Source organism: Scyliorhinus canicula, chromosome 15 (genome assembly GCF_902713615.1).
Source record: "Scyliorhinus canicula chromosome 15, sScyCan1.1, whole genome shotgun sequence".
Lineage (NCBI taxonomy): Eukaryota > Metazoa > Chordata > Chondrichthyes > Carcharhiniformes > Scyliorhinidae > Scyliorhinus > Scyliorhinus canicula.
The window spans coordinates 65968082-65993927 of NC_052160.1; the positions used below are offsets into that span (position 1 = coordinate 65968082).

At 48.8% G+C, this 25846-nt stretch overlaps 1 protein-coding gene across 4 annotated transcripts in view; it reads left to right on the forward strand.

Annotated features, from left to right (window-relative positions):
• The window catches only part of si:dkey-26i13.8 (kinesin-like protein KIF19), a 243236-nt gene that overhangs the window by 100884 nt on the left and 116506 nt on the right, over positions 1-25846 (forward strand). For all 4 annotated transcript variants that reach the window (XM_038820811.1, XM_038820813.1, XM_038820812.1 and 1 more), the window contains 4 exons: positions 2662-2856; positions 4585-4737; positions 5439-5561; positions 7984-8140. In XM_038820811.1, the coding sequence (XP_038676739.1) occupies positions 2662-2856; positions 4585-4737; positions 5439-5561; positions 7984-8140 (628 nt within the window). The remainder of the gene's footprint in view (positions 1-2661; positions 2857-4584; positions 4738-5438; positions 5562-7983; positions 8141-25846) is intronic.

The window sequence follows — 25846 nt, forward strand, 5'->3', positions numbered from 1 at the left end:
GGTTCCCCACCTACATCCATAGCGATCGGGGTTACTCCTTCATGAATGACGAGTTGCATCAGTTCCTGCTCAGCAAGGGCATCGCCTCCAGCAGGACCACCAGCTACAACCCCCGTGGGAACAGGCAGGTGGAGAGGGAGAACGCGACGGTCTGGAAGGCCGTCCTCCTGGCCCTACGGTCTAGAAGTCTCCCAGTCTCCTGCTGGCAGGAGGTCCTTCCCGATGCGTTCCACTCCATCCGGTCCCTCCTGTGCACCGCCACCAATGTGACCCCTCATGAGAGGATGTTTGTTTTCCCCAGGAAGTCCACCTCAGGGGTCTCGCTCCCGTCCTGGCTGACTCCCCAGGGCCCATCTCCTCGGAAGCATGCGAGGAGCCATAAGCCTGATTCCCTGGTCGAAAAGGTCCTTCTCCTCCATGCTAGCCCCCAATATGCCTACGTGGCACACCATGACAGGCGGGAGGACAGAGTCTCCCTTCAGGATTTGGCAGGTTCCCCAGTGACCATTACCACTACCCCCGACCCTACACCGTCTCCCTCCACCGCTACTCAGCTACTACGAGACACAGAAGACGCCGCGTTCCCGGACACGCAGGCCTCGACACCTCATCCAACACCAGTGTCCACACCACAGTCGGACTGAGGCAGTCGCAGCGGAAAGTCAGAGCCCCAGACAGACTCGATATATAACTCAACCCGTCCACTTCACCCCCCGCCGGACTCTTTTTTTTAACAGGGGGTGAATGTGGTAAACCACTGTATTGCATTGTATTGTACTGTGTATTGTTACATGCCTGGGATTGTCCCTGCTGGCTCCGCCTGTGGCTCCTCCCCTCGGGCTCATGTATAAAGGCGGCTGGTCTCCGCCTCTGATCCAGTTGGGGATCAGAGGCCAGGAGGCTTTCTGTTTAGTCTATTAAAGCCTCAGTTACGTTCACCACTAGTCGTGTGTTCATTGATGGCATATCAGGGGCGGGGGGGCGGCGAAAGTGCTGGCTGGGTTATTGAAGGAGATGGGAGGGGAAGGGTTGACCCGTGGAGGTTGTTACATACTCTTTTTTTCGCCAGTGCATAAGGTGTACTCAGGGATTGACTTTTTTGTTGTGGGGAAGACACTGCTAGCTGGGGTGAGGAAGGCAGAGTATTCGGCGATCGTGATATCGGACCATGCTCCGCACTGGGTGGATTTGGCTTTGGAGAAGGGGTCTGCCCCAGAGACCGGCTTGGAGGCTCGATGTAGGTTTGATGGCAGATCTGAATTTTTGCACAAAAATGGGGACGGTGATTGAGGAGTGCGTGGGGTTTAACCAGAATGGGGAGGTTTTGCCATCGGTGGCCTGGGAGGCATTGAAGGCGGTAGTGAGGGGTGAGGTCATTTCATTCAAAGCAGAGGTGGTTAGGGAGGCGCGGGAGGAGCAGCAGTGGTTGGGGGAGGAGATTTTGGAGGTAGATGGGAGATATGCAGAGGACCCAGAACCGGGAAGTTTGGTGAGGAGGAAGGGGTTGAGGGCAAAGTTTGACCTTCTATCCACGGGGGGGGCGGTTCGGCAGCTGAGGCGAGCAAGGGGCTCGTCTGTGGAGAGAGGGCCAGTTGATTGCTGGTGGGCCAGCTCCGTCGGCAAGCAGCAGCGAGGGAGATTGTGTGGATTAGAGATGGGATGGGCGGGTTGGTAATGGCACCGGAGCAGGTGAACAACACGTTTGAAGACTTTTATAGGGACTCGTATAAGTCGGAGCTGCCGGAGGAAATGTAGGATGTGAAGTAGTTTGTGGTGTCTTAGCCTTCGCCTTTTTGATGGCTTGCAGGGGGGTCCTGTTGGGGTGGAGGTCAGCTTCTTTCCCCCCCAGTGCCTCGGCTTGGCTGGGGGATATAATGGAGCTCCTCTACTTGGAGAAGGTGAAACTTGCTCTGAGAGGGGCAGATGAGGGGTTCCACCAGAGATGGGATTTGTTTACCTTGGGGACCTGGTTGCTGTCGTGGTGGGGGGGGAGGGTAGTTAGGGGAAGGGCTGGATTTGTGTTGGGGTTATGTTTATTTGTTGCAAAAATGTTGAAAGTTTTAATAAAAATATAAATTTTAAAACCATATCTGGGCATTTAAAAATGAGGAACAAATGCAACCTTGTCAAATCTACCAGCATCCATAGAGAAAATGAACAATAGTCTTTCTAAGTTATTTATTTTATCCTTGTACAAATGACTGATTATGCCAGCCATTTATTCAGTAATGCTGCTGCGAAGGACTTTTTATGTGATAGGTGCTATATAATTACAACCCTGGCATTGTTCTTTAACCAGTTGTTTCATTGTAACTGTCTGTAATTATTTTTACTTCTCTGAGTCCAAATTTAACTGTGGACAATGGTTTGGTTAATGTATAAAGCCCTGTTTCTGCTGGCCACAATCCAGCCAGATATTAGGCCGTGAATCCTGACAAGCCAAATATTTTGCCCCTGAGCAACAGTGGGGGTCGTTTTCACCTTCTCTGCCTGGGTATTAACTGGCAAAATGCATCAGTCATCCATATACCCCAATTTTCGCCCTGCTGGAATCAAAGGGCAGGAGATGCTCGCTGCCCGATTACTGCCCAGGAGGTGACAAAATATTTACCTCAAGGTTTTGACCCGATTGCAGTTAATCGCTGCTTATGTCATCCTCAGATCGTGCAGTTGCTGACTAAAGGAAACAGACAACGAACGCAAGAGCCAACAGCTGCCAACAAGACCTCATCCCGTTCCCACGCAGTGCTGCAGGTCACCGTGAAACAAAAGAGTCGACTGAAAAATATTACAGAGGAGATACGTGTTGGGCGCCTCTTTTTGATTGACCTTGCTGGATCGGAGAGAGCATCTCAGGTAATTGTGGATCCCGCCAGTGACCACAACTTCTTTGGGTACTTCAGTTTGTCCTTTTATAAATAACGTTCGAGAAGTGGAGGTCTTGTGGTGCTTCCCTCTCTCTGGGACAGAAGTTTCCGGTTCGAGTCCCACTCCAGGACCATGGGAGGTGTGTTCACCATGTGGCCAAACAGGTTGAATATCAGGATATAAATCCTTTCAATATGCCTGAAGGTGAGAATGGGAGAGTTTCCAGGTCAGCCATACAGCAGAATGCAATCATAAACCACCGCAAGACTTTGCCAAGCATCAGCAGGGTCAAATCCAATGAAAGTCCTTGGTGGTTAATGCCCTGTTCAGACATGGTCCCTGGAGGGGAAGGATTTTTGCATTAAAGAATTTGCTGTAATTTGGAAAAATGCTTTGCTGTTCAAATTCAAGATGCACCGTCTCCCTAGCATTTGTCTATTTAGCTGCTTCCCAGTATTTCAAATTTTCCTTCTCGAACTTAACAGCGAAAATGGGATTGGTGGTGGGGTTGGCAGCAGGAGAGTCGAGAAGGAAGAGTTTTGATCTCCTGAGGCAGTTTACCGATATCTGCTGCACTAAATTTGGGGGAGAGAGATAAATTACCCCTGGCTGCTGTTCGCCTAGCCTCGTGGCGGACTTGAGCTGATATTGGTGGAGGCTGGGGAGCCGTAAAACCAGCCACACGAGGACCTTGAGGGAATGAGCAACGCATAAAATGGATGAAGTTATCATGTTACTGATTCGTTCATCACATTCCGCTTCGCTTATTCCTCTGGATTAAAACCATTGTGGGTACTCTTTTTCCCAATCTTTTTCATGAATGGAATTTGGGAATTGCACTGAAAAAGCAACTCCGTCCAAGGAGAGATAAACTAAGAAAAAATACAAATAGAGAAAGAGTAAAAGATAGTCAACACCGCAGGGAAAACAGCAGTGTAGGGATTTTGAGTAATATCAAGTTGGACCTTAAGTATAGCATTACAGCACTCAACACTAGGCAGGGCGAAGTTAATGAACAATAATGTTTAAGGATCATGCTAAGGCAGGAGGTGCTGCAATTTACAATGCAGAAGGAGGCCTTTCAGCCCATCGAGTCTGCACCGGCCCTTGGGAAGAGCACCCTGCTTAAGCTCACACCTCCACCCTATCCCAGTAACCCCACCTAACCTTTTTGGACACCAAGGGCAATTTATCATGGCCAATCCACCTAACCTGCACATCTTTGGATTGTGGGAGGAAACCGGAGCACCCGGAGGAAACCCACGCAGACACGGGAGAATGTACAAACTCCACCAAGACACCTAGAACCCTGGAGCTGTGAAGCAACAGTGCTAAGCACTGTGCTACCTTACCATCTGGCAAGATCTAAGCTGGAAAGAGTCACAAGAGACCTAAACAGGCTCAATGCTGGGAAAAGTGGCTGAGAGCAAGTTCACGGGAATTAGCACCAAGGGAGATCCTATGCATTGAGACAATTTGGGTTGGGGGGGTGGGGGGGGGGGATATTCTCCCCGTGTCTGCGTGGGTCTCACCCTCACAACCCAAAAGAAGCGATATGCAACATCATATTGCGGGGAGCATAACAATTAGATAAAAATGGAGAAACACAATGGTGTCTCCAACTCACCTAGGCGGATGGGCATGTGGATCCCATGCAAATACAGAGATGGAAAGGGAAGATATGGAGAGATCTTGTTATTGATTTTCTGCCAACAGACTCAGAACACAGGCAAAAGGATGAAGGAAGGAGCCCACATTAACCGGTCACTGTTGGCGCTGGGGAACTGTATCAATGCGCTGAGTGAGAAGGGAGCAAATCGATCCCAGTACGTCAACTACAGAGACAGCAAACTGACCCGGCTGCTAAAGGTATGCTTCTGCTTCCACCTGAGCTCCACAAGCTGTTTTTAAACATTTAAAAGATACCTCTCTCGGGATACTTTGTGTTGTTGCTAAGTCGATCCGGAAACTTCCATGAAAATTCAACCAGAGAAACCTTCCAGAATACTCTGCGGTATCATGTTGCCTCCTGGTGGCAGAGGAACCCCCTCCCCTCACTCATTCTCATCGTAACATAATGCAGCTGCTGGTATAGAAATAAGGTCTAAGGTAAAATCACCATAGTCCCAGGTGACCATAGGCTGCTTTCCCCTTTGAGGGGGAGAGCTGATTGGTGGTAATTTAACTTGAGGTTCACCACACCTCAGGCGAGGGGCAAGGTTGGGGCCTTCATGATTAACCTCAGCCGGTACAGGAATTGAACCCGTGCCGTTGGCCTTGCTCTGCAGCACAAACCAGCTGTTCAGACAACTGAGCTAATCTGGCCTCCACAAAAATAGAGCCTTGCAAACTATGGCTCTTCAGTTTAATCAGCTGGCAAACCAGGATGAGCGTGGACAAGGACACGTGCCTCTGTGTCTGATTGCTTGATCTGCCTTGCTGTCAACCCATCAATCCAGGAATGCCATTTCCAAATTTATCCTCAGATCCTCAAATTGGTTCCTCAGCAAGCCTCAGATCTAAACTCTAGATATTTAAGCGAACATTTAATTTTCTCTGATTTGTTGCAGGATTCATTGGGTGGAAACAGCAGGACGGTTATGATCGCTCACATCAGCCCCGCCAGTGCATCTTTTGAGGAGTCAAGGAACACGCTGATGTATGCTGACCGTGCGAAGAACATTAAAACTAGGGTATGGATGAGTTGGTGTTTTGATTTGAATGAGATTTAAATGCAGTCCCTTTTCCTTCCCTTTCCTGAAGAGAGAGAATAGGGCAGGAAGTAGAAGGTGCATGGATGGGAGTCCATATTGAAACATAACTGAACCATAAAGCATTCTCAAATATTATTGAAGTGGGATGTTAGTGCATGCATTGTGTTGGAGGAACAATGCCTCCACTTTTTGGAGATGGGTCATTACCTGACACTTGTGCAGCGCAAATGTTACATGCCACTTGTCTGCCCAAGCCTGTATATTGTCAGCCCAAGCCTGGACATGGACTGCATCAGTATATGAGGAATTGTGAATGGTGCTGAACATTGGTGCAATCATCAACGAACATCCCTACTTCTGACCTTACAATGGAAGGACGGTCATTGATGAAGCAGCTCAAGATCATAGATCATAGAATCCACGCAGTGCAGAAGGAGACCATTCGGCCCACCGAGCCTGCACCAACCTTCTGAAAGAGCAACCCACCCAAGCACACTCCCCATCCCAGGAACCCCACCTAACCTTTAGACACTAAGGGGCAATTTAGCATGGCCAATCCACCTTACCTGAGGAAACCGGAGCACCCGGAAGAAACCCACGCAGACATGGGGAGAACATACTAACTCCACACTGTTGTTCATTATGCTTTCCCTTAATTTGCTCTGTTTTAATTACCTTTGCTCAAGAGTCGTCAGGTATCTCTGATACCACCACAAGGTTCAAACCGAATACTGATCAATGACTCGATACACCAGTTAGTAAGTTTTAAATCAATACACATTTATTTACACACACAGTCAATTATTACTCATGCATAAACTCTACTCGCTAAACTACAACTACTACTAAAAGCCTATACTTAGCTTCGAGTGGCCCACTCAGTCAGAGCAACAATGGCCGTTGTCCGGTTCTGATACTGCGGGCTTCGAACTGATATAGAATAGTAGCTAGGAGCGTCTATCCCGTAGCGTGCATTGACCTTAGACTTACCTGGCTGGTGCTTGGCGGGCCTCTCGTCGCTGAGAGCCAAATGCCAAGGTGAAGATGGAGAAGCTAAGAGTTCTTCCAAGAGCTTCTAAGAGAGCGAACTGACCTTGGGACTCTGTTTTATAGCCCCCAGGGTTTCGCGCCCTTCTGGGCGGACCCTGGATTTGGTCCCAATTAATTGGACCATGTCCCAATCGTTTGTATCGATTCTCTCCAATAACGGGGCCGTTCCCTGATCGTTGGGCGGACTCTATGTAACCGTTGGCCTGCCTTTGTTTTAGCTTCCACTGGCGCCGGGAAGTCTGTCCTGGTACCGGTTGTTTCAATGTTTCTTTTTGTCCCCGGAGATAGCTCATTAATATGCTAATGGCTTGTAGTTTCAGTTCTGTCTGGGTTCTGCAAGTTCCAATCCACAGGAACCTTGCACCAGCTTGTTTTTCTAGTGCTGTCCATTTTTGCCTGCACTCTTTGCGAGTATCCATTTTGAAATCGGGACGTGGCCACTCCAGGTGGCTACAGGATGCAGACAATACCGTAGCTGATTTGCACACAGCAAGGCCCCACAAACAGCAGTGAGATCAGAACCAGATTACTGTTCTACTGGCACTGGGGAGAACTGACCTGCAGTGTCAAGGGATATTTAAAAAAAATAAATTTAGAGTAGCCAATTATTTTTCTTTTCCAATTAAGGGGTAATTTAGCATGGCCAATCCACCTAACCAGCACATCTTTGGGTTGTGGGGGTGAAACCCACGCAGACACGGGGAGAATGTGCAAACTCCACACGGACAGTGATCCAGGGCCAGGATTCGAACCCAGGTCCTCAGCGCTGCAGTCCCAGTGCTAACAGTGTCATTGGATCTTTAACATTTACCTGATTGGGTAGGCCGACAGGCCCACAATCTTATCACTCAAAGAAAGACGGCATCGCAACTTTCGCTCAGAACTGGATTAAAGGGTACGGCTAGATTCCGTGTTCATGTTTCAGGAATGGAAATTGAGCACAGATTACCACCCAGTTTACTTTAGCCCAGACAGAGTGAGGCCTCTTTGCCATTTTATTGGTGGTAAAAGAAATCTGATGTCGGAACAGAAAATCAAAATGTTGGCATTCACAGCCAAGCTAAAAGAATCTTGGAAAGGAAAGATTAGGTAATGTTGAGGCGACATAACATTTGTTAACTGCTGGCAGCCAGTATATAATTCAGCAAATTACATGTTTATCCACTTCTATCATGTTAACTAGGACACGTTGTTCTGCCCAATGACGCAGTTTATGCTGCACAGTGTGTTCCAGCTAATGCAACTTCTCTAGCAGATGTTGACCGACCTGCGATGCTGTTCCACACTGTTCTCACCTGTAGTTCATTTATGTCTCACACGTTTCTGATGGGAGATTTATTACACTTTCAAGGTAAAACGGAATCTGCTCAATATCTCGTACCACATTACGCAGTACACCAACATCATAGCCGATCTGAGGAAAGAGATTGAGCGGCTGAAGTTGAAGATTGATGAACAAGGACCCGAACGGAGAAAATCTGAAAAGGCCAACATAAGGGACATCCAAGGTAGGCTGGGAAGTGTGAGAAGTTAAGACACTTTCTTTGAGCGGGAGCAGTCGTCTTTGTGCCAATTGTGGCCCCAAAATGCAGTCAGCCAGTCCACGAAGAGAAGGCAACTATTTATGGTTTGTTGCAAATTTAGAGACTTGAAAAGGGCTGTTCATGTGGTTAACATCCGCAAAATCAGCGAGGCACAGTGGTTAGAACTACTGCCTCACGGTGCTGATGAACCGGGTTCAGTCCCGGCCCCGGGTCACTGTCCGTGTGGAATATGCACATTCTCCCCATGTCTGCGTGGGTCTCACCCTCACAACCCAAAAGATGTGCAGGGTAGGTGGATTGGCAATGCTAAATTGCCCCTAAATTGGGAAAAAAATTGGGTTTTCTAAATTTATATTTAAGAAAAAGTAAAATCAAACTACACAGGTTCATGGGAATATGTATTTGAGCATTATATTTACCCTGTTAAGCTCCACAGAGCTTAAGACTGATGAAAACGAAAAGATTGAACACTTGGATATGTGTGTCGCCAGCATTTATTACCTATCCCTAATTGTCCTGCGAAAGTGGTGGTGAGCTGCCTTCTTGAACCCCTGCAGTTCATGTGGTGCAGGTACACCCACCATGCTGTTAGGGAGGGACTTCCAGGAATTTGACCCAGTGACAGTGAAGAAACGGAGAAGATCCCCTGGAGAGTGGCATGTCTGCTAGTTACCAAACCCGGCAGAAGAAGGTGAAAGATCTAGCCAAGGAGTTGGAAGAGATCTGTGGCGCAGCAGCTAGTGGAAAGATGGCGGAGGGAGAAGGGTCAGTGCAAGCTGGAAGGCCCGCAGATGGAACAATTTCAACAAGGAAGAGTTCCGCTCGCAGAGGAAGAAGATGCAGGAGGATCGATCGAACGCCATTGAAGGGGCAGTGGCACCCCTGAAGGGCTCGATGGAGAGGGTGGAAAAATGTCTGGAGGCTCAGGGGTCACAGATCTGAGAGATTGAGAAGGTGATCTCTGAACGCAGCGATCAAGTGTTGGCACTGGAGGCAGAGGTAGAGCCCTTAGGAGACCTTAGCAAGACATTGAGAGCAACGGTGGAGGAGCAGGAAAACAGGTTGAGGAGGCAGAATCTGTGAACAGTTGGCCTGCCTGAAGGACTGGAAGGTCCGAGTGCCATGAGGTACGTTTCGAGGATGCTGGCGGGGCTGGTGGCGGAGTGGGTGCTAGACAAGGTCTCTGAGGTGGACAGAGCGCACAGGTCTCTGAGGCAGAAGCCAAGAGCTGGGGGGGGGGGGGGGGGGGGGGGGGAGGGGGGGGGGAGCACTGCAGGCGGTGATTGTGAAGCTCCAGAAGTTTGTGGAGAAAGAGAAGATCTTCCAGTGGGCCAGGGAGAAGCAGAATTGCGAATGGGAGGGGAACAAGGTCCGAATATGCCAGGACATTGGAGCTGAACTGCCAAAACGGTGTGCGGGGTTCGACAGGGTCAAGGCGGTGCTGTATCGACGGCAGATCAGGTTTGGGGCGCTCTACCCGGCGAAACTATGGCGAAACTATGGGTCCTGATGAAGGACGGGAGTGATATTTTGCCCTCTCGAGAACCTATTCCTAGCATTTTCTGAGATGGGTGGTGTAGGATTATGAGATCCAAGCTGAGCAGTAATGCCTGCGCTAGCGGCCTGTCTTTGGGTAGAGATAACAAACCTGTCTGTGTTTTGCAGCCACTATGTTGCTATGGAAGCATTCTTTGTAAGATTTTGATGATAATATTCAATATATTGCTTAAGATTTTATTTGGTTAATGTACTGCAATTTCTTACACGTCAGTGAGTCAGACTGGCTGATCAATTATCAGCAAGACTCCAGAGTTGTAAAGGAAAGCTGCTCGACTCAGAAGTCAGATTATTGGATCACCCGTCGAGTGTGTTCACTCAATCTCAATGATATTGCCACGAAAGATGAATTATTATTCTGTTGTGGCAGCATTTCAGTCACTTGTGCAGCATGTGTGGAGAGAAACAGTACATTATGGATCGATGGCCCTTTGTCAGAACTGGTGATGGGTCATCATTGACCTGAAATGTTAACTTGGTTTCTTTCTCCACAGATGCTGTCCCATTTGTTGTGCAGTTGCAGCATTTTCTGTTTTTATTTCATATTTTCAGCATCAGCAGTATGTTGCTTTTGCAATCCCCAGGTTGTGCCAAGGATTCATTGCTTATAAAGTAGAAATTTCCAATATGAACAATGAGGGTGACCATCGACTTCCGGTGGTGGCCATGGAGGAGTAGGCCGCCTGTGATGGACTTTTGGACCTTCCCTGTTTTTTCCTGGATTTTATGAGATAAATCAGTGACGAGTGAGACAGTGAGGAGAAATCCCCCTCCAGTGTATGGAGAATTGGACCAGAAGTGGCCGTGTGGCCTATAAGGAAGATTTTAGCAGAGCCGGCAACGTGGGAAAGCATGGCGGAGAAGCAGGGCCGCGGGGAGATAGCACAGTGGTCGATGGGGCAGCTGGTGGAGTTTTTTAAAGATTGCTTCGCCAAGCTGAAGAAGGACACGCTGGACCCAATTAAGGCTTCGATTGATCAAGTTGTGCAGAATAAGATTCCCACGGGAGAGCGATCCAGGAGGTGGAGAAAAAGGTGTCCAAGCACGAGGAATACATAACCGTGCTGGAGACAAAGGTAGAGATGATGAAAGACCGCCAAGAAAGAATGCAGGAGAAGCTGGAGGACCTGGAGAATAGATCCAGGAGGCAGAACCTTAGAATTGTCGGCCTCCCTGAAGGCAGTGGGGATCGGATGTGAGGACTTATGTGGCGGATATGTTGGAGAAGTTGATGGGGGCTGAGGTGCTCCCTCGGTCCCTGGAAGTGGATAGAGCGCACAGAGCCCTCGGGAAGAAGCCCCGAGCGAACCAGCCGCTGAGGGCGATGGTGGTACATTTACACTGATTCCTGGACAAAGAACACGTTCTGCGGTGGGCCAAGAAAGGATGGAGCAGCAAGTGGGAGAATTGTGAGCTGCGCATTTATCAGGACCTGGGCGCAGATTTGGGTAAGAGGTGAGCTGGGTTTAATCGGGCAAAAACGGCCCTCTTTAAGAAGGGGGTGAAGTTTGGGATGCTGTACCCAGCCCGCCTGTGGGTCACACATGAGGAACAGGACTTCTACTTTGAAATGCCAGACGAAGTATTGATTTTTATTAAAGAAAAGAGGCTGGAGGCGAATTAAAAGACACTGAAGCCTTGGAGAGTACAGTGCTGGCGATTTGTTGTGCTGGGCTGTATAAGTATAAGTAGTGCTATGTGTAATAAGGGGCTGTGTGGATGCTGAAGGTAACTTTGTCTTGCAGGGAGCTGGTTCGGGGGGGGGGGGGGGGGGGGGGGGTGGAATGGTCTTTGGGGCTGGTTCTATTTTTGAGTGTTTTTTTTCTAAAGTGGCTGTTTCTTCACTGGGTTTTTTTCTGATGTTTGTTCACTGCGGAATGTGAAGCTTTTAATATGTTTGTCCAAGTTGGGGGGGAGGGGTAGAGAACAATGGGGAGACAGACTGCTTGGTGCCAGGCGCAGGCGCTATCAAGTCAGCATGGGTCAGCTGACTCTCGGAAGCGCAGTGGGGGGCAAGAAGATGTTAAGCTGGAGCTTGACTTGGGGGGTTGGGTTTCTAGTGCTGTTGCTAGGGGGGGAGGGAGAGGGGGAGCTGCTTTGCTGACAGGGGAGGAACTGTTACTAGGGGGCAAATGGGAGGTCGGGAACAGCGAATGCCCAAGGGGGGGCTCAACAGGCAGAGGGCGCGAACTTGAGGCTGGCCTAAAAATGGTGATGGCTAATCGGCAGGGGGATGGTATGCCCCCTGACCAGGCTGATTGCATGGAATGTCAGAGGGCTGAATGGGCCGGTCAAGAGGGCTCATGTGCTTGCGCATTTGAGGGGCCAAAAGGCAGATGGGGTAAGAGACACACCTAAAGGTTACAGACCAGACGAGATTGAGAAAGGGGTGGGTTAGCCAAGTATTCCACTCAGGGCTAGATTCAAAGACCAGGGAGGTAGCGATCTTGATCAACAAACAAGTGGCATTCAAGGCAGGTAGAATCGTGTCAGACAAGGGGGGTAGGTACATAATGGTGAGTGGGAAGCTGGAGGGGGTGCGAGTGGCACTCGTGAACATATATGCTCCGAATTGGGACGATGTGGAATTTATGAGGCGGGTTTAGGTAAGATCCCAGACTTAGAGTCACATAACCTGATCATGGGAGGGGACTTTAACACAGTCATTGATCCGGAATTGGACCGTTCAAAATCCAGGACAGGGAGGAGGCCGGCTGTGGCAAAGGAATTGAAGGGGTTTATGGAACAGATGGGGGGAGTAGTCCCACGGAGGTCTGCACGGCCAAGGGCGAAGGAGTTTTCCTTTTTCTCACATGTCCACAAGGTATACTCCCGCATCGACTTTTTTGTTCTGGGCAGGACGCTAATACCGGAGGTGGTGGATACTGAGTACTTGGCAATCGCAGTGTCGGTTTATACCCCACATTGGGTGGATCTACGGGTTAGTGTGGAGAGAGGGCAACGCCCGCTGTGGAGATTGGATGTGCAGATGCTAGCAGACAAAGCGATATGTGGGCGGGTTAACAAGTCCATCCAGAACTACCTGGAAACAAATGATATGGGGGGAGGTCTCTGCAGCGACGGTTTGGGAAGCTTTGAAGGCAGTGGTAAGAGGGGACTTAATCTCGATATGGGCCCACAGAGAAAAGTCGGAACGAGCTAAGAGGGACAAGTTAGTGGAGGAGATACTCCAGGTGGACAGGAGATACTCGGAGGCCCCGGACTCGGGGCTACTGAGGGAGCAGCGGAGGTTACAGGACGGAGTTTGGGTTGTTGACCACAGGAAAAGCGGTGGAACAGTTGAGGAAGGCAAGGGGGGCGATTTATGAGTGCGGGGAAAAGGGAAGCAGAATGTTGGCGCACCAGCTCAGGAAAAGGGAAGCGGCCAGGGAGATAGGTAAAGTAAAGAGTAGAGGCGGGAATACTGTCCTGGACCCAACGTGGGTGAACGAGGTGTTTAAGGACTTTTACAGTAAATTATATGAGTTGGAACCCCCAGCTAGGGTGGAGGGGATGAGGCAGTTTTTGGATCAGTTGTGGTTTCCGAGGGTAGATGAGAATCTGGTGGAAGGGCTGGGAGCTCCAATTGAGATTGAGGAAATAATCATGGGGCTGGATGGCATGCAGCCGGTGGGGCCTGACAGCTACCCGGTGGAATTCTACAAGAAGTTTTCAGAGATATTGAGCCCACTGCTTGTGAGGACATTTAATGAAGCAAGAGAGAAGGGAGTCCTCCCCCCAACAATGTCGCAGGCCTCGATTTCATTGATCCTGAAACGGGAGAAGGATCCGGAGCAATATGGGTCATACAGGCCGATTTCTCGACTGAAAGTGGACGCTAAACTGCTGGCTAAGATACTGGCCACAAGGATAGAGGATTGTGTCCCGGGGGTGATAGTAGACCAGATGGGATTTGTAAAGGGCAGGCAACTCAAGGCCAATGTTCAAAGGCTTTTGAATGTTATTATGATGCCCTCAGAAGGAGTGGAGGTGGAGGTGGTGGTAGCGATGGATGCAGAGAAGGCTTTTGATCGGGTGGAGTGGAATTACTGTGGGAGGTGCTGGGAAGTCTTGGGTTTAGTGAGAGATTTATTGACTGGGTGCAGTTGCTCTATCAGGCACCAGTAGTGAGTGTGCGTACCAACTGGCTGAGGTCGGGGTATTTTAAACTACACCGAGGGACGAGGCAAGGGGTGCCCCCTCTCCCCGGTACTGTTTGCTCTGGCCATAGAGCCATTGGCCGTGGCGTTAAGAGCCTCTAGGAACTGAAAAGGGCTGGTTCGGGGGGGGGGGGGGGGGGGGGGGTTGGAGCACCGGGTCTCGCTTTAAGCAGATGACCTGCTCTTGTATATTTCAGACCCGTTGGAGGGGATGGGGGAAGTAATGTGAATCCTGGGGGAATTCGGCAATTTTTCGGGGTATAAATTGAACACGGGGACAAGCAAGATGTTTGCGATCCAGGCAAGAGGTCAGGAGACGAGACTGGGAGAGATGCCGCTTAGAATGGTAGGGAAGAGCTTTCGGTATTTGGGAATCCAGGTGGCCCAGGAGTGGGAGGCACTGCGCAAGTTAAACCTATCCCGGTTGGTAGAACAAATGGAAGGGGACTTTAAGAGATGGGACATGCTCCCGCTATCACTGGCGGGGAGGGTACAGACCGTGAAAATGCCTTTGAGTGACTCCCCATCTTCATCCCAAAGGCCTTTTTCAAGCGGGTGAATAAGGTTATTTCGGGCTTTGTGGGCGGGTAAAACCCCACGAGTGAAGGAAGTGTTGCTGTGAGTAGATTCTTTGGGGTGGAGGACAGGTGTGTAAAATGTGCGGGAGGACCAGCGAATTATGGTCACATATTCTGGGTGTGTCCAAAACTTAGAGGATATTGGCAGGAGTTTGCGGACGTCATGTCCAGAGTATTGAAAACAAGGGTAGCAATGAGTCCAGAGGTGGCGATTTTCGGGGTGTCGGAAGACCCGGGAATCCAGGAGGAGAAAGAGGCAGATATTCTGGCCTTTGCTTCCCTGGTAGTCCGGAGACGGACAGATACTGCTAGTTTGGAGAGACTCAAAGCCCCCGAAATTGGAGACCTGACATGGTGAGCTTTCTCAGCCGAGAGGAGATTAAGTTCGCCTTGAGAGGGTCACTGTTAGGGTTCGCCCGGAGGTGGCAACCATTCATCGCGGAGAATTAATCGTCAGTGGGGGGGGGCGCTGGGCTGGGGGGTTTAGGGTAGCATAGAATAGGGGGTCAATTAGGGATGGGAGTCGGTGATTGCACTATGTCTATTGTTCTTTGTACATTGTTTTTATACTGTTGTTGTTTTTAATGCCAAAAATACCTCATTAATATTGTTTATTAAAACAAAGGAAGTGTTGCTGGAGCGCAGTTGGGGGGAGGGTGGGTTGGCGCTGCCGAACTTCTGCAATTACTACTCGGTGGCTAATATTGCCATGGTTAGGAAGTGGGTAGTGGGGAGGGGTCTGTGTGGGAGCGGATGGAGGCGGCGTCATTCAAAGACACCAGTTTGGGAGCACTGATAACGGCACCTCTTCTGTTCTCGCCGGCCCGATACAAATCCGGTGGTGGTGGCGGCTCTGAGAATCTGGGGGCAATGGAGGAGATATAAGAGAATGGAGGGAGCATTGGTTTGGACCCCGATTTATAATAATCATCGGTTTGTACCGGGAAGGTTAGATGGTGGGTGCCAGAGATGGCAGAGGGCAGGAATTAGGAGGATGGGGGATCTATTTATAGATGGCAGCTTTCCCAACTTGAAAGCTTTGGAGGATAAATTTGAATTGCCAGCAGAAACGGGTTTAGGTATTTGCAGGTGCGAGACTTCCTGAGGAAACAAGTGCCGGCTTTTCCGCCGTTGCCGCCACCGGGGATACAGGATAGAGTAGTCTCCAGTACCTGGGTGGGAGAGAGGAAGGTTTCAGATATTTATCAGGAGTTTTCGGAGGTGGAGGAAACTCCGGTGGAGGAGCCTAAGGGCAAGTGGGAGGACGAGCTCGGAGGAGAGATAGAGGCTGGTCTATGGGCAGATGCGCTAAGCAGGGTTAATACCTCCTTATCATATGCCTGATACAATTTAAGGTAGTCCACCATGCGCACATGACAGCGGCTAGGATGAGTAAGTTTTTCGGGTTAGAGGATAGGTGCGCGGGAAGCCCAGCAAATCTTATCCACATGTTTTGGGCATGCCCGAAGCTTGGAGGGTTTTGGCAGGGTTTCGCTAAGGTAATGTCCACGGTACTAAAAACACGGTTGGTGCCAAGTCCGGAGGTAGCGATCTTTGGAGTGTCGGAAGAGCCGGGAGTTCAGGGGGCGAAAGAGGCTGACATCTTGTCCTTTTCCTACCTGGAAGCCCAGAGACGAATCTTGTTAATGTGGAGGGACTCAATGCCACCGAGTGGAGAGATCTGGGTTAGTGACATGGCTGGGTTTCTCACTCTCGAGAAGATAAAGTTCGCCTTAAGAGGGTCAATGGTAGGGTTCACCCGTAGGTGGCAGCCATTTGTCGACTTTCTCGGAGAAAATAAAAAATGTCAGCAGATGCAGTATTCCAAGGGGGGGAGGTGCGGATTGTTGTTTTATAGTTGGGGTGTGTGAAGATTGGGATGGGGGGGGGGGAATGTTTATTATACCATGTTGATGTCATTGTTAATATTATTATAAAAATGTTCTTATATACCTCAACAAATATATACCTTTCTCTCTGAGGATTCTTCATAGAGAAATTAAGTAAACCTGATTGCTAACTTTATTTATTAGTGTCTTTGAAACCTGTTTGGTTGGCTTAATTGAAAAATATAATGGCAGATGTAGGTAGCAAAAGTTTTTTTCTCTTTTGTTTAAGAACTGTTGGAACAGTTAACTGTAAAGCTGTTAATTAGTTACTAATGTGATTGATTCTGTGTTTAAATTAAAGTTTGTTTTAACATAAAACGTACTTATTTGTCAGTGTTATCACTCCTGCGTGAAGTATCCTTTCCACACAGTTTTACAAATTACAAATTGTTGGATCTCCGAACAAATTGTTGAGATCCAAACAGAAATTTGGGACTCATCCAGGATTCTAACACTGGGTAAATTGAGCGTCAATTCTGTGGAGGATGAGTTTCTGGTGTGTGTTAGGGATGGTTTTCTAGAGCAGTGGGTTGAGAAACTGATGAGAGAACATGCTATTTTAGATCAAGTATTATGTAACACAAAAGGGCTAATTAATAATCGTGTTGTAAAGGATTTAAGGATGAGTGACTGTAATACGACGGAATGTTTCATTCTGTTGCAAAGTGAGGTCATTCACTCTGAAGCCAGGGTTGTTACATGTGAACAGAGGAAACTATGACAGTGTATGGGGCAATTGGCTGAGGTGGATTGGGAAAATGCAGTACGTAGAACGTACAAGAATTATTACATGGTTTACAGCAATTATACACTCCTTCAAGGCGCAAAAAACCAAAAAGAAAAGTCTGTCAACTGTTGCTAACAAGGGAACTTAAGGATTGCATAAGATGAAAAGAAAAGGCCTATAGAGTTTCCAGAAACCTCAGGATTGGGAGGATTTTAGAATACAGCAAAGGAGGATTAAGAAACTGATGAAGAAAGGGAAAATAGAATATGAATGTAAACAAGCAAAAAATATTTTTAACAACTGCAAAAGTTTCTATAAGTATGCAAAAAGGAAAGATTTGGCGAAGACAAATGTGGGTCCATTGCAGGCAGAGTCAAAAGAATTTATAATGGGCAATAGAGAAATAGCAGAGAAGTTAAATGATTATTTTGTGTCTGTCATCACTGAGGAAGGTAAGATAAATCTCCCAGACTTAGAGATCCAAGGGGCAAGGGAGAATATAGAATTGAAGAAAATTAGTATTAGTAAGAAGATTGCATTGGAGAAATTAATGGGATTAAAGATTGCTAAAGGCCATAGTTGGGCGGCACGATGGTGCAGTGGTTAGCACTGCTGCCTATGGCGCTGAGGACCCGGTTTTTGATCCCGGCCCTGGGTCACTGCCTGTGTGGAATTTACACATTCTCCCCGTGTCTATGTGGATCTCGCCCCCACAACCCAAGGATGTGCAGGTTAGGTGGATTGGCCATCCTAAATTGCATCTTAATTCGAAAATTACAATTGGATACTCTAAATTTATATAAAAAAAAGAAATCATTTCCCCAGTCCTCACCATTTTGATTGAGCTTAATGTAGATTTTAATCGCAAATGCCACCATCACAGAATTTTTTATCCACAAAAAGTGCTGAATCCAACCTCCACCCCAGTCTCTGTGCCCACCCCAATCTAAACCTAACATCCAAGTAGCGTGGCGCATGGTCCAAAATTACTATTCCCGCATATTCCGCCCCACAAACCCCATCAAAACCACCTTACTCACAACAAAAAAATCGATACATGAGTACACCAGGTGGACATGCAAGAAGAAGGAATATTCCTTCTTCCCTGGTGCCTAAACCTTCATGCCCCCCCCCCCCCCCCCCCCCCCCCCCCCCCCCCCAATCTGGTCCATGGATGCACCCGACATCCTCGCCATCGCCGACCTAGCCATTGATGTAGGACTCGATCTATTCATCCTGGGCTCCAGTACTTCCACCTGGATGCCCAGGCAAAGGACCCTACCTGAGACTTCCAACCTACCCATCCCCGCATTCCGCTTGCGCTGCCACATTCCAGGTGGCAGGCACGGTGGCACAATGGTTAGCACTGCTGCCGCACAGCGCCAGGGACGCGGGTTCAATTCCTGCCTTGGGTGACTGTCTGTGTGGAGTTTGCACTTTCTCCCTGTGTGTGGGTGGATTTTCTCCAGGTATTCCGGTTTCCTCCCACCATCCAAAGATGTGCAGGTCAGGTGGATTGGCCATGTTAAATTTCCCCTTGGTATCCAGAAAGATGTGTAGGTTAGACTGAGGGGTTAATGGGATAGGATGGGAGTGAGCTTGGGTGAAGTACTCTTTCAGAGGGTCCATGCGGACTCCGTGAGCCAAATGGCTTCATTCTGTACTGTAGGGATTCTACGATCCCCTCTTTGGCCCACCCCATTCCCCCTCCCTCCATTCCCATACCTATAGCACATCGTGCAGAAATGCCAATAACAGTAAAACAAGCACCAAAGAAGCCCCATGAACAAAATTATCAGTTACCCTCAAACACCAGCATAAACAGAAATATAACCAGTCAGAATACAAAAGGCACAATAATGTTCAAAAGGTCACAAGGTACTAATATCTCAAAAGAGACAGATGATACAAAAGTAACCTACTCAGCCTTCCCCCAAGCCATGCTCCTGAACAAAGTCATTCACCTTGTCTGACGTCAAGAAATAATGTCCCCGGCCCTTGAAAGTTACCCAAAGTTTGGCCGGGTACAGCACCCAAACTTAACCTTGCTCTGAAAGAGTGCTGCCTTAGCCTTATGAAACCCCATCCACCTCTTGACCAGGTTGCCACCAATGTCCAGGTAGATCTTCCTTCCCAATTTCCTTCCCAGCTGCAGTCCTGACTAGCCTTGGCCCAGCTCAAATCTTTTCTGTGTCCTGAAACCTGTGCATATGCACAATCACCCCCTGTAGCATCTGCCCAGCCCTTGGTTTCTGCCTCAAGGACCTTTAGGCACAGTCCACCTCCAGGGCTTTGTCGAAAACCCTCTCCTCCACCAATATCTTTGCACCGTTTCCCATAGCACGCGTACCCTCCACTTCCTCCGCCAGGCCCATGATATGAAAATGTTGCCGCTGAGACTGAATCTCTTGATTATCCACCCTCATACACAGCACCTTACAGGCCTCATCCAGGAGCGCCATCTCCGCCTCCAATGGCACAGGTCAGTCACTCAGCTCTGGATTGTCGCTCCTTGCGTCTCCATGCGCTTCTTCACCCTATCAAAGGTCCCGTGAAGAGGTGTGACTGCTCCCTGAATCGCGCTCGATCAGTCTCTCCTTTCGTTGCTGCTGAAATTCTTCTTTAATAAAGCTCAGCAGCTGCTCCACCAGCAGCCTGGCAGTCGCCGGTGGCCCTTCCCCCTCCACCATCTTTCCCACTGGTGCTTTGCCACAAGTATCCTCCAACTCCTGAGCTAGAGCTTTAACCAGGTTTCTCCCCGTCGTCATAATAATAATTGCCTATTGTCACAAGTAGGCTTCAATTAAGTTGCTGTGAAAAGCCCCTAGTTGCCACATTCCGGTCCCTGTTCAGGGAGGCTGGTACGGGAATTGAACCTGCGCTGCTAGCCTTGTTCTGCCTTGCCCACTGTGCTAAACCAGCCCCTCCACTCCATTCCGATCATCCTCCACTCTCCTCACACTTTATCCATCAAAATCACCCATTGAACGCCAAAAAGGTCCAAAAGCAACACTTCCAGGCAGGAGCCGCCTCGTGTGTTACCGATCCCACCATGGCCACCACGAGAAGCCCATCAGTTCTTATGTTCTTATAAGCCCCCGGGTTCTTATATTCTACATCCCAGAATGTTCAAAGAGGTAGCTATAGAGATAGTGGATGCATTGGTGATCGTCTTCGAAAATTCTATAGATTCTGGAATGGCTCCTGCAGATTGAAATGTCACCCCACTATTTAAGAAGGGAGGGAGAGAGAAAACAAGGAGCAACCTGATTGAACTTATATCAGCAGTGGAGAATCTGTTATAAAGGATGTGGTAAATGGACACTTGGATAATAAGGATCTGATTGGGCATAGTCAACATGGATTTATGAATGGGAAATCATGTTTGACAAACCTGCTGGAGATTTTCGAGGATGTTACTAACAGAATTGATAAACGGGAGTGTGGACACAGGGTACATGGATTTTCAAAAGGCTTTGATAAGCACAATTAAAACACATGTGATAGGAGGCAATATACTGACATAGATTAAGGATTGGTTAACAGGCAGAAAACACAAAGAGTAGGAATAAATGGGCCATTCTCATGTTGGCAGGCTTTAACTAATGGGGTACCACAGGGATCAGTATGTGGATGTGGGGATCAAATGTAATATTTCCTAGCTTGCAGATGATACAAAGCTAGACACAAATATGAATTGTGAGAAGATGCAAAGTGTCTACAGGAGGGTTTGTACAGACTTAGTGGGCGGGATTCTCCCATACCCGGCGGGGCGGGAGGTCCCGGCGGGACGGAGTGGCGTGAACCACTCTGGCGTCGGCCCGTCCCAAAGGTGCAGAATCCTCCGCACCTTCAGGGGCTAGGCCGGCGCCGGAGTGGTTTGCGCCCCGCCGGCTGGCGTGGAAGGCCCTTGGCGCCACGCCAGCCGGGGCTGAAGGGACTCCGCCGGCCGCCGAGAGTTCATGCATTCGTGGGAGTGTCAGCAGCTGCTGACATCATCCCCACGCATGCGCGGGGGGTTCATCTACGCGTCGGTCATCGCGGAGGCTGACACGGCCGACGCGTAGGAAAAGAGTGCCCCCACGGCACAGGCCCGCCTGCGGATCGGTGGGCCCCGATCACAGGCCAGGCCACCGTGGGGGCACGCCCCGGGGCCAGATCGCTCCGCGCCCCCCCCCCCCCCCCCCGGACCCTGGAGCCTGCCCACGCCGCCAGGTCCTGCTGGTAAGGGACCTAGTCTGATCCACGCCGGCGGGACCGGCAAAAAACCAGCGGGACTTTGGCCCATCGCGGGCCGGAGAATTCGGGCAGCCCCGGGGCCCATTGAGCCGCGCCGGTCCCCGCCATTCTCCGAGGCGGGCGGCGCGATTCACGCCGCGCCGACTTTTGGAGGGCCGGAGAATTCGGAGGACGGCGTGGGTGGGATTCACGCCGACCCCCGGCGATTCTCTGACCCGGCGAGGGTCAGAGAATCCCACCCAGTGAGTGGGTAAGAACATGGCAAATGGAATATAATGTGGAAAAATGTTATTCCCTTTGAAGGAGGAATAGATATGCAGGGTATTTCTTAAATGGTAAGAGATTAGAAAGTGAAGATATACAAAGGGACCTGAATGTTCTTATCAATAAGTCACTGAAGGCTAACGTACAGGTGCAGTAAGTTATTAGGAAAGCTAATGGAATGTTAGCCTTTATCACGACTGGATTTGAGTCCAGGCGTAGTGAAGTCTTTCTAATGCATTGAACCTTGGTTAGACTGTACCTGGAGTACTATTTGCAGATTTGGTCCTCTTACCTGAGGAAGGATATAATTCCCATTGAGGGAATGAATTGGGGCAGCACAGTGGTACAGTGGTTAGCATTGCTACCTCATAGCACCAGGATCTCAGGTTCGATTTCAGCCTTGGGTGTCTACCTGTATGGAATTTGCACCTTCTCCCTGTGTCTGCGTGGGTTTTCTCCAGTTGCTCTGGTTGCCTCCCACAGTCCAAAGATGCGCGGGTTGGGGGGATTTGTCATGCTAAATTACCCCTTAGTTGCGGAAACAGGGTGGGGTTATGGGGATGGGGCAGGAGGAGTGGATCTAGGTAGGGTGTGCTTTTGGAGGGTGGATGCAGACTTGATGGGCCGAATGGCCTCCTTCTGCACTGTAGAGATTCTATGCTTTATTCTATGGAAACAAAGGTTCACCAGACTTGTTCCTGGGATGGTGGGACTGTATTCTCTGGAGTTTTGAAGAATGAGAGACAATTTCATGGGAACCTACAAAATACTTAAGGGAACAGGCAGGGTAGGTACGTTATGCCCTGGATGGGGACTCTAGAACCGAGAGCTGGAGAATTTCTTTACGCAGAGCAGTGTGAATCTTTGGAATTCTCTATCCCAGAGGGCTTTGGAAGCTCAGTCATTGAGTATGCTCAAAGTAATCCAATTCAAGGTGCTGCATAGGGCCCACATGACTGGGACGAGGATGAGTAGGTTCTTTGGGGGTGAAGATAGGTGTGCCAGGTGCTCGGGGAGTCCAGCGAACCATGCCCATATGTTCTGGGCATGCCCGGCATTGGAGGAGTTCTGGAAGGGGGTGGCGAGGACGGTGTCAAGGGTGGTGGGATCCAGGGTCAAGCCAGGATGGGGACTCGCGATCTTTGGGGTTGGGGTAGAGCCGGGAGTGCAGGAGGCGAAAGAGGCCGGTGTGCTGGCCTTTGCGTCCCTAGTAGCCCGGCGAAGGATTTTGCTACAGTGGAAGGACGCGAGGCCCCCAAGCGTGGAGACCTGGGTCAATGACATGGCGGGCTTCATTAAGCTAGAGAAGGTCAAATTTGCCCTGAGAGGATCGGTGCAAGGGTTCTTTAGGCGGTGGCAACCTTTCCTCAACTTTCTGGCTCAACGATAGGGTACTGGGACAGTAGCAGCAGCAATCCGGGGGGGGGGGGACGTTGATTATGTTAGCTTATTTTATTTAAATTTGATTTATCTAATTTTAATTTATGGTTAAGTTCTCTTGTTTGGGGGGGGGGGGGTGGGGGAATGTGATACATGTGATGTTACGGTATGGGGGGAATTGTGGGTGTTATGGGGCTGTTAGTTGCATATTATTGCTTTTTGCTATACTTTTTGTTATATTTTCTGTAAAAAATTCCAATAAAAATTATTTTAAAAAAAAGGGTAAGCTCAAAGTAGAAATTGACAGATTTTGAAATACCAATGACATAAAGTGATATGGGGATGGTGTGGGTAAAAGACATTGAAATGTATAATCAGACATGATCACATTGAATAACAGAGCAGGCTCAGAAGGGCTGAATGGCCTACTCCTGCTCCTATGTTCTCATGTTCCTTCCCCTGTTCCAAAGATGTTAGCTGCTCAGAGAAGCATTGGACTAAAATTAAATTAGATTCAGGCTGCAATGATTTTCCAATCTAAATCGTTTGGCAAGCATCAATAGCAGCATGATATTTTTTTTAAAAATTATATGCATATTGCACTAATGAAGTTGTACAAGTAGATTTTTGTTATGACAAATCATATAAGCATAAGGAATAAAGATTTTACGACCAACACTTTAATCCATTTCCTTCCCTGTGTCTTGCAGTTAATTGTTACCCCTGAGTCTCGGGTTTAAGTCCAATGAGACAGGAAAATCTCAGCTGGACTGGCAGAACTCATGAATTCATGTATTCAGAATTAATTTCCTGTAAAGTCTGATACTTATTGGGCACAAGTTAACATTGAATTGCTAGTGCCCCATGTGGAAAATAGACATATTGTGACATGCTGTTGGGATAGAATGAATAGAGTGTTATTCTGCATCCGGCCCCATTAAATATCTGGCTTGAGAATGTGTGTCAAATGCCCAACAAGCAATGTGGAAAATTGCTTCATTATCTGATGCTGAAACCTCAGTAGAGATCAGAACAGGAACTCATTGGAAAAAGTGGGAGCTGATTTTTAAAAATCCCTTTCGTTCACGGGGCATTGGCACCACTGGCTATGCCAACGATTATTGCCCATTCCTAATTGCCCTTGAGAAGGTGGTGGTGAGCCGCTTTCTTGAACCACTGCAGACTATGTGGTGTAGGTACACCCACAGTGCTCTTAGGGAGAGAGTTCCAGGATTTTGACCCAGCGACAGTGAAGGAACAGCGATATATTTCCAAGTCAGGATGGTGTGTAGCTGGGAGGGGAACTTTAAAATGGTGGTGTTCCCATGCGACTCCTGGCCTTGTCCATGAGGTGTCAGAGGTCAGGCGTATGGAAGGTGCTGTCAAAGGGCCTTGGTGAGTTGCTGCAGTGCATCCTGTAGGTGGTACACATTGTGCGTGGGTGGTAAAGGGAGTGAATGTTTAGGTTGGCGGATGGGGTGCCAATCAAGAGGAGTGGGAGGAAGTTCATAGGACATAAACAGTACAGCACAGTACAGGCCCTTTGACCCACGATGTTGTGCCGATCATTTATCCTAATCTAAGATCAATCTAACCAACACCCCTTCAATTTACTGCTGTCCATGCGCTTGTCTAAGAGTCGCTTAAATGTCCCTAATGACTCTGACTCCACCACCTCCGCTGGCAGTGCATTCCACGCACCCACCACTCTGTGTAAAGAATCTATACATTCCTCCAAGCTGATGTACCATCAATTGGACTCGAGACACGATGAAGATCCAAACTGTGGCTTTAATCAGCTAGTTGTTAGCCCGGTGGTCGACTACAGAGAAAGGCTGACCGCCGGGAACTCTGGGTACTTATACCCCGCCTCGGAGGCGGGGTCTACTTGCCTCTCGACCAATTGGTGAGCAGTCACATGACTAGTCCCAGCCAATCGGACGAGAGGCACATGACCAGCCAGAGCCAATGGGAAACCAATGCTCTGCACCAATGGCAGTGCTCACATTCATACCACCACACAAGCACCTTAAAATTATGTCCCCCTTGTAACAGCCATTTCCGCCTTGGGGAAAAGTCTCTGGCTATCCACTCTATCCATGCCTCTCATCACCTTGTACACCTCTATCAAGTCATCTCCCTTCCTTCGCTCTAGCGAGAAAAGCCCTAGCTCCCTCAACCTTTCTTCATAAGACATGCCCTCCAGTCCAGGCAGCATCCTGGTAAATCTCCTCTCCAAAGCATTCACATCCTTCCTATAATGAGGCAACCAGAACTGGTCACAATACCCCAAGTGTGGTCTGACCAGGATTTTATAAAGCTGCAGCAAAACCTTGCGATCTTAAACTCAATCATGTGGCGAATAAATGCCGACAAAGACTTACTGGGCAGACCAACCTGTTTCCCTGTTGTGAATATTTTGTAATGTTTTGTGATATCCTGATAAGGTCACTTGAAATAGGTTGGGAGGAAGGTCATGAGGAGACTAAATGCTGACCAAATAACCTCATTTTCTGCTGTAAGATCAGAGCAATTCTGTGTAATTGTCACCCTGGAGTGATTTCAGAAATAAAAAGTCCACTTGAAGGTGGTGGTGTTCTGATGCACATCCTGCCCTTGTCCTTCTCGGGGTGTTCAAGATAAGTGACAGAAGGTGCAGTGGGAATATGAGGGAGAACCTTTTTACACAGAGCGTAGTGGGAGTCTGGAATTCACTGCCCGAGTTGGTGGTGAAGTCAGAAACTCTAAACTCTTTTTAAAAGTATCTGGATCGGCACCTTAACTGCTGTAAGCTACAGGGCTATGGACCGGGTGCAGGAAGGTGGGATTAGAAAGGGCACCTGGGTGTCCTCGGGATGGCATGATCAAGATGGGTC